This window comes from Nomascus leucogenys, chromosome 17 (genome assembly GCF_006542625.1).
Source record: "Nomascus leucogenys isolate Asia chromosome 17, Asia_NLE_v1, whole genome shotgun sequence".
Classification (NCBI taxonomy): domain Eukaryota; kingdom Metazoa; phylum Chordata; class Mammalia; order Primates; family Hylobatidae; genus Nomascus; species Nomascus leucogenys.
In genome coordinates this window covers 80,054,431-80,063,579 of record NC_044397.1, presented here as the reverse complement: position 1 = coordinate 80,063,579, position 9,149 = coordinate 80,054,431, and the positions used below count along the sequence as shown (strand labels likewise).

At 44.3% G+C, this 9,149-nt stretch overlaps 1 protein-coding gene across 1 annotated transcript; it reads right to left on the bottom strand.

Moving 5' to 3' along the window:
* Positions 1-6,201: 6,201 nt before the first annotated feature.
* On the bottom strand, positions 6,202-8,650 carry LOC100580069 (cytochrome c). Its single transcript, XM_003270423.4, has 3 exons — positions 8,514-8,650; positions 7,325-7,501; positions 6,202-7,219 (listed from the first exon to the last, which is right to left on the bottom strand). The coding sequence occupies exons 2-3, from the start codon at positions 7,491-7,493 to the stop codon at positions 7,071-7,073; spliced, it is 318 nt and encodes a 105-aa protein (XP_003270471.1). The 5' UTR covers positions 7,494-7,501; positions 8,514-8,650; the 3' UTR covers positions 6,202-7,070.
* Between the last annotated feature and the right edge of the window lie 499 nt (positions 8,651-9,149).

The following is a 9,149-nucleotide window of genomic DNA, read 5'->3' as shown; positions in this document are numbered from 1 at the left end:
GGGATTTCTAATTTCAGAGGTGTAGTAGTTCTGGAGTACAGATAAGTCTAAATTATAATGATGGGAAAGCCCTCAGAAGAGTTAAAATCAAGTAAAAAATTGAGGCTACAGTGGCATTAAGGATAGGTTCTTTGAATGTATACAGCTATTACCAGGATAACTTTTAAAAATAAAAAAGGGTTGCGGTAGAGATCATAAGCCAGGTGAAGTGCCCAGTGAATGAATGTAATGGTCTAGAAGTATACAGACGACAGCAAAAGGTCCAAAGTTCCATGCAGATATCAGAAACCTCACACAAGTAGCTCTGCCTGTGAGAGAAGAGTGATGATTTGGAAGATGCCAAGACTACATGGCCTCTTTTGTGGACCGTGTGGAAGCAGTCTCTATTTGTGAGGGCTGAGAAGAGCACGGGCCTAGAGAAAGCCCAGTTTCTATTAACAAAGTGTGTATGTTCTGTAGAGCCTAAAAGAGATAACCCAGTTTATGTGGAGTTTTAGAAGGCACCGAGGAAGGGCTGGTGTCAGTACATGTGGTACTGCTAACAAAGGAGTGTATCTGTCTGACCTTTAGCAGTAACAACCTCTGAGCCTGTCCCCAATGCTTTATGAGGTGCTGAGGATGAATTGAGATGTGAATGCACTTTATAACTACAAAGCAATTTAAGTTCAGGGACTAGAATTTGGGCAAAACGTCATGCTGAAGTATGTGGGTTATCAAGAGATTATTACAGCTACACATACATAAGGATGTTTATGTCTGTTTCATTCTATGTGAATGTGAAACTAAAACTGAGGCAAGTGAGAAAATAAAAGCAGTCAAGTGTGTCAGATGTCACACAGATTGAGTCAATTGAGAATAGAAAATACCGACAAACAGGTTATTGCTAACCTTGGAAGTAGTGATTTTTCACTATGTGACTTTCAAGGAATTTGACATAGATACGAACAAATTCTTCTGTGCTTGCCAGTTACAGGCCTTCACCCATCATTCAATGAATCTTTTGAGGTGCTTATTCCCATTCTCCACAAATATGAGGTTGTGTTAATCACAGATTGACAAAGCAAAGCTCTAAACACAGAACTGAGAAACTCTGTAAAATGCCACACTAAATATTTTAGGCTTTGTCACAACCACTAACCTCTAATGTTGTAGCCCGAAGCAGCCCTAAACAATAATGAATGTGACTGTGATCCAATAAAGTTTTTTTTTTTTCTTGGGACGGAGTCTTGCTCTGTTGCCCAAGCTGGAGTGCAGTGGTGCGATCTTGGCTCACTGCAGTCTGCCTCCCAGGTTGAAGCAATTCTCCTGCCTCAGCCTCCCAAGTAGCTGGATTTCAGGTGCCCATCACCCTCCTCAGCTAATTTTTGTATTTTAGTAGAGACGGGCTTTCACCATGTTGGTCAGGCTGGTCTCAAACTCCTGACCTTGTGATAAGCCTACCCCAGCCTCCCAAAGTGCTGGGATTACAGGCATAAGCCACTGCACCAAGCCCAATAAAGTTTTCTTTACAAAAACAGGCATCTTGTCAGATTGGGTCCACCGGCTGTTGTTTATTGACACACACTAAACACAATTTTCTCCTAATCCTAGACCCAGCATTTTCTGCATTACACTAGCCCAGTGGTCCTTTCTGAAACTACACTGTTCAAGTTACAGACATATTTAAATGTTTAAATTTAAAATGTTAAATTTAACATTTTAACATGTTTAAATGTTCAGACACATACAACGTGCACTTTTACTATTTGAGAAATGAATGCAGTAAATTTATTTAGCTGAGGGAAATGATAGCCTGAAGGCATGACGTTTTCAAATACCCCAAACTCCAACTAAGATAACCTGGAACCTATTAAATGGATATCCAACATTTTGTACTAAACTCTAAGGATATGAACACCAGGACAATGGTTATTCTGAGGCACAGAAAATACAGCCAAAGCAGCAGCTCAGTATGTACCCCGACAGTGCCTAGAAGAGACTTATGTGGGAGACAGTTTCTGGTTGGGTGTATTTGTATACTTGATCAGGCATACGCCTTGCATTACATAGCTCTCACCCCCAACTTGGCAACATCTTATTGGTTTTGAGAATATCCTGATTAAGATGACAGATTGCCAAAAGAGCTCATGAATGAATATTTTCCATTCTAAGAAAACTTTTTTTTTTTTGGATGGAGTTTCACTATTGTTGCCCAGGCTGCAGTGTGATGGCACGGTCTTGGCTCACTACAACCCCCCGCCCCCTCCAGGTTCAAGCGATTCTCCTGCCTCAGCCTCCCAAATAGCTGCGATTACAGGTGCCCGACACCACGCCCAGCTAGTTTTTATATTTTTGCTAGAGATGGGTTTCACCATGTTGGCCAGGCTGGTCTCAAACTCCATCTGCCTGCCTCGGCCTCCCAAAGTGCTGGGAGTGCAGACATGAGCCACCGCACCCAGACAACTTTTTTTTTTTTTTTTAAGAGATGGAGTTTCCTTTACTCTGTTGCCCAGGCTGGAGTGCAATAGCACAATCATAGCTACACTGCAGCCTCGAACTTCTGGGCACAAGCAGTCCTCCTGCCTCGGAGTGGCTGAGACTACAGGTGTGCACCACGACGCCCAGTTATCTAGTTTACTCTTGCTCACGTTTAAATGATATGAAACAATCTGAGACTAGTCAGTCAACTGTCCTTGATTAAGATCTCCTTCTTAACAGCCATGTGGATTCTATCACACCCTTTATAATTTACAGCAATCTTCAGTGGTTAAAGCAAAACTGTACATCTATAAATGAATTTGAGAAAAGTGCAGGAAAAGGATGACAAAAGGTACATCCCTAGCTACCACCAGAATGTTATCTATCTAAAACTGCCAATTTACAAATAGATAAAACATATGGTAAAATTATAAAGGTGAGCACAACAGGAACTGGAATCTGTTCTGAAGGGCAATATGATGTACCTGCAAAATTCTAGATATTTGGAGACAGTTTCACTCTTGTCACCCAGGCTGGAGTACAGTGGCACAATCTTGGTTCACTGCAACCTCCGCCTCCCAAGTAGCTGAGATTACAGGTGCCCACCACCACACCTGGCTAATTTTTATATTTTTTGTAGAGACAGGGTTTCGCCATGTTGACCAGACTGGTCTCAAACTCCTGACCTCAAGTGATCTGCCTGCCTTGGCCTCCCAAAGTGCTGGGATTATAGGCGTGAGCGACCATGCCTGGCTAATTCTAGATTTAATAGAGTACAGGGGAAGTACTTTTGTTACAGACCACTGGTTCTAGTCCTAGACTCAGAATGTCAATACAGTAGCCACTAGCCACTTGTGCCTATGTAAATTTAAAATAAAATACTTTCTAGTCACACTAGCTGTATTTCAAGGGCTTAACAGCCACATGTGGTTAGTGGCTACCATACTGGACAGCAAAAGTCTAGAAAATATCCATCGTCACAGTATGTTCTATTAGACAGCACTGTTCTAGACAAAATAAGCATGTAGGTGGCATTTGAATACCCCTTAAATACATCTGGCCCTTATTTTTGATTCTAAATGAAAACATGTGGCCGGGCGCGGTGGCTCACGCCTGTAATCCCAGCACTTTGGGAGGCTGAGGCAGGCGGATCACGAGGTAAGGAGATCGAGACCATCCTGGCTAACACAGTGAAACCTCCTCTGCTAAAAATACAAAAAATTAGCCGGGTGAGATGGCGGGCGCCTGTAGTCCCAGCTACTCGGGAGGCTGAGGCAGGAGAATGGCGTGAACCCCGGGGGGCGGAGCCTGCAGTGAGCCGAGATCGCGCCACTGCACTCCAGCCTGGGCGACAGCAAGACTGTCTCAAAAAAAAAAAAAACATGTGGGTTATATTGCTAGCTCTTTTTTTCCCTATTTCCTTATTTCTGAAAGTATATATCCCTGACAGAAATGTCCTTTTAAAAAATTACAGAATTGGCCAGGCGCGGTGGCTCACACCTGTAATCCCAGCACTTTGGGAGGCCGAGATGGGTGGATCATGAGGTCGGGAGTTCGAGACCAGCCTGTCCAGCATGGAGAAACACTGTCTCTACTAAAAATACAAAATAAGCTGGGCGTGGTGGCGCATGCCTGTAATCCCAGCTACTCGAGAGGCTGAGTCAGGAGAATTGCTTGAACCTGGAAGGCAGAGGTTGTGGTGAGCAGAGATTACGCCATTGCACTCCAGCCTGGGCAACAAGAGTGAAATTATCTCAAAAAAATAAAAAAGTTACAGAATCACTTACATTTTAAGCCACCAGAAGTACTTGGGTATAACTGACCTAGAACATGGCAGTTACTCATCTGTGCCAACACAGACCTTAATAAAGGAGGTATAGAAATGAGAAAAATTGGCTGGACGTGGTGGCTCACACCTGTAATCCTAGAACTTTGGGAGGCCGAGGTGGGTGGATCATGAGGTCAGGAGTCCAAGACCAGTCTGGCCAACATGGTGAAACACCATCTCCACTAAAAATACAAAATTAGCCAGGCCTGGTGGCGGATGCCTGTAATCCCAGCTACTCGGGAGGCTGAGGCAGGAGAATCACTTGCAACCGGAAGGCTGAGGTTGCAGTAAGCCAACATTGCACCACTACTCAGCTTGGGCGAAAAGGGCGAAACTCCGTCTCAGAAAAAAAAAAAAATGAGAAAAATCTTAAACCTGAAAAAAAATTAAACCTAAGTTACTACTGGGCTGATTACTCTGGGTTAAATAATAATATTTCTGAATTTGAAAACCAGGCAGGGCCTGGTGGCTCACACCTGTAATCCCAGCACTTTGGGAAGCCAAGGCAAGTGGACGGATTGCTTGAGCTCAGGAGTTTGAGACTAGCCTGGGGCCACATGGCAAAACTCTATCTCTATAAAAAAATTAGCTGGGCATGGTGGCGAAGACCTGTAGTCCCAGCTACTTGGGAAGCTGAAGTGAGAGAAATCACTTGAGCCTGGAAAATGGAGGTTGCAGCCAGCCGAGATCGTGCCACTGCACTCCAGCCTTGGCCACAGAGTGACCATGTCTCAAAAAAACAAAACCCCACAACTAGCCAAGATGAAAGGTTGAACGCATTTCTGTATCTATCTTAATGTTTGTTTCCTGTATCATTTCCAGGATGCCAAAAAAAAAAAAAAAAAAAAAAAAATCAACTCTCTAGCCTTCACTTCACATTAGTCCAGAAGTGTCCCCTTGTAAGCTAATTGCTACACTGTCCCTGAATACCACTAACTTTATGCAGTCACCAAGTCCTCTGCTATAAGGCCTTTTAAAGTCTGAAATCTTTAAAGGATTTCCAGTATGCATTTTTAAATTCCCCACCAGAACTCAGACTAGGACTTCAAATATGAATTACAGCAAGCTTTCCACATTTCCTTTTTTTTTTTTTTTTTTTTCAGACGGAGTCTTTCTCTGTCCCCCAGGCTGGAGTGTGGTGGCACGATCTCGGCTCACCGCAACCTCCACCTCCTGGGTTCACGCCATTCTCCTGCCTCAGCCTCCCGAGTAGCTGGGACCACAGGCGCCCACCAACACGCCCGGCTAATTTTTTTGTATTTTTTAGTAGAGACGGGGTTTCACCGTATTAGCCAGGATGGTCTCGATCTCCTGACCTCGTGATCCACCCGCCTCGGCCTCCCAAAGTGCTGGGATTACAGGCTTGAGCCACTGCGCCCCGCCGCTTTCCACATTTCTTCTATAAATAAAAGTAAGACTCACATGTTATAAATTGCTTTCAGGCCTTAAACACCTATCTAATCATCCCTATCACCTTTGAGACCATGGATTCACATCTTCTCAGTCTTCTCACTGTCCCACAAAGACAGCTCCACCAGCATAGATTTATTTTCTCATTATTCTTTATGACTTACCTTGTGCTCACCATCTCCATAAAATCTCCAAGGACTACTCTAAATGTGTATGGCACAGACTATGCATGAAATAATTCAGTATGTAATTATACACTGTTACACATCACAAAACTATGACCAGAGGCATTCCTGTCCATGTCTGGCATAAATGCTGCAGTTCTCAATCTGGGCAAAGAAACTAAGAGTCAGTTAGTGAAGTGTTATTCTAGTTCAGGCAGTCCTAGAAAACCAAGTAAACAATCTAGCACCATGACTGGTTAACACTGCTGCACTGATATTTAGGGCTCCTGCACTTTTTAATCATTAAAATTTTTGCATCAGTCATCAATCACAGTCAAAAAATCATAATCTGTGGTTTTCTTTTTAATTATCTTTAGTCTTGTGATCACATATAATTTTAAAATTTGCGTATATCTCTGTTACTTTAATCCTTTTAAGTTGGCAAAAGCACCATTCCCAATCACAAATACACAGTTCTACAGTTTTATGTTTCTGAATGGCTGTTTAAAGACAATCCTAAATTATAACTTAGTTTGACTTAGATTGTAAAGAATTCAAGAGTGAAGTTTAACTTGCTACTATTTTAAAAGCATGTGACCTTATAGATCTGTAAGATGTGAGAGGTGTTGAATAATCTTTAATATTACACATAAACCACACTAAAATGTCTTTCGATAAGTAAAAGGAACCACTTTAAATACAGGGAATTATAATTAGATTGGCATAGTTAAGGTCAAAACTATAGACATTGCTACCTTATTTATCTTCAACCCTTCCCTTTAAGAGGCAAATGAACACAAAACACAGGTGAATCTTGCTTGGTTCTAAGACAGTGAAGGAATTTCCCCAGTATTTAAATATATTCACATAACCAGTTATATAAATCTAAATATAAAACCAATCTCCAGTAAGTTTTAAGATGGCACTCACCATCTTTGTGAAAAGTTGAACGTTACTAACGAAGTCTAATCATATCTTTAAAAGGGGTAAACAGTGATAGCATTTACTGAATTGGAGTTACTATTAAAATTCAAAAACTGAACATATTCATTTAACCACAAGCCAGTCTTAGTTTTAAATCAGGACTGCCCAACAAAATATTCTGTCAGTCATTCATGATCTGAATTCTGGTGTATGAGATTAAAGAATGGTACACATAAAAAAGTCATGAGACATTTCTGTTTTGTAATAAATAAGGCAGTGGCCAATTATTACTCATTAGTAGCTTTTTTGAGATAAGCTATCAAGTCTGCCCTTTCTTCCTTCTTCTTAATGCCGACAAAGATCATTTTTGTTCCAGGGATGTACTTCTTGGGATTCTCCAAATACTCCATCAGTGTATCCTCTCCCCAGATGATGCCTAAACAAGAAAGAATGCATCGGTTAAGTATTTCACACTTCTGATAGTTTGCCACAGGTTACATTCCTGCGTTTTGTGCTGTTTTATTTAACAAGTGACTCTTACCTTTGTTCTTATTGGCGGCTGTGTAAGAGTATCCAGGGGCCTGACCTGTCTTCCGCCCGAAGAGACCATGGAGATTTGGCCCAGTCTTGTGCTTGCCTCCCTTTTCAACGGTGTGGCACTGGGAACACTTCATAATAAAAATCTTCTTGCCTTTCTCAACATCACCCATATTTAATTCTAAAAACGAAAGCCCCAACTTAATTACCAATCCATTGCTAATTTATGTCATTAAATACCAGAATGAATCTTGTTTTACTTTAATACTCTTTATACCAAATACTCTTTAATACCAAAAACATTTTTAGGAGCACCTCCTCAAAAACGTATTTTTGTGTGTATACGTCAAGGAACGTTAAAGCCCACGAAAAGAGGGAACCTAATTCAAACTCCAGTTTCAGAAGAGACAATCATGGTCACGAAGTCACAGATCTGAAACTGAAGGGCGAACACATTAAACCAAAATCACCACAACCGCAACTTTTAAGACCACCTAATCATTCAATCTTACTACAATGTAAAGCCACCTCTCCCCGAGGATAACGCAAAGCACACAAATGTTTAAAAAGCGGTCCTGGCTGTTTCTACCTGCCCAGGTCACAGGAGTAGCTTGACACTCGAACTTGTGAATGCCAGCGCAGGGGCAGGCTGCACGGTCCCCCGGGGACATCCCAACTCCCCTACCTGTGATCCCCTGGGGCGACTACGAGGTCACCCAACCAAGCCGGTTTCAAGGTGACTGATGAAACTGTTTCTAGGATGTCAGAACGACTGACGGAAGAAACGTGCCCACGAAAAGAAATGGCCCCCTATTAGAAGAGCAACAGCTTTTGCCCTCTGAAGAAGAACGTGAAGCGCTAAGCTTCGGCTTTCCGGGAGGGAAGTCTTGCCTATCATTTCCATAGCCCTTCAGCAACCACTACGGAAGGGGCCGCCTCTTCCTCGGATCTGTATCCAAGCCGCTTCCAGTCCCTGACCGAGACCACACCTGTCCCTAGTTAGGGCTCCGCCGCACCTCAAGCCGTTACTCGCCCGGCTCGGTCTGACCACAGTCCAGGGTCCTCACTCCCCGCCCTCCCACCCAGCGCGGGCTCCACTCGGAGGCTCCCCGCGTGGTTCTCGGTCGCTCGCGAATGCGCGCCTCCCACAGCTCTGCCTCTAACCAGGTGCGGCTTCCGCGACCCACTCTCACCTCTTTTTAGTCGCTGGCGCAAAGAACACTCCCGCTCCGAAGCCGGACGTCCCCACTCTGTAAGTCCAAGGACACGCCGGTCCGTGCTTAAGTACCGGTGTAAGTGCAACCAAACCCTCTCCGCGCTCCCGCGCCCTGACGTGCGGCCGAGCTGGCGGCTACGCAGTAACGTCGCCGCACCTCATTGGCTCCAGTCCCAAGGCCTGCGCCAAGGACCTGCGCGCGCATGCCGGCGAGCAAGTTAGGGTGTGCGGCGTGCGTGCCCTTCCTCTCGAGGCCTTTCTTGCCAGGCCGTTACGACAGGCCTTTGGTCGTACGACAACGAGGTGGTGTCGGGAGGGGTGACGTCACTCGCGGGCCTCTGTGGGCTTGCGTGTACTGGAGGAGCGGGGAGGGTGGGGTGGAGTCGCCTGGTTGGCCCGTTGCCCTAATAAAGTATCAGTTCTTGGGCGTGGTGATGTAATGAGCTTTGAGCAGGGCGTCTTGCCCGTCCGGGAAAAGACGCCCTAATTTTGGCGCACCTAGAGGTCTCCTAGCTACCATGTTGTCAGCAGGCGACCTTTACCCAGACTCTGTCCTACTATCACGGCTGGCGCCAACAGCATCCTAGAGGGACAGCCTGGAACCAGGAGTTAC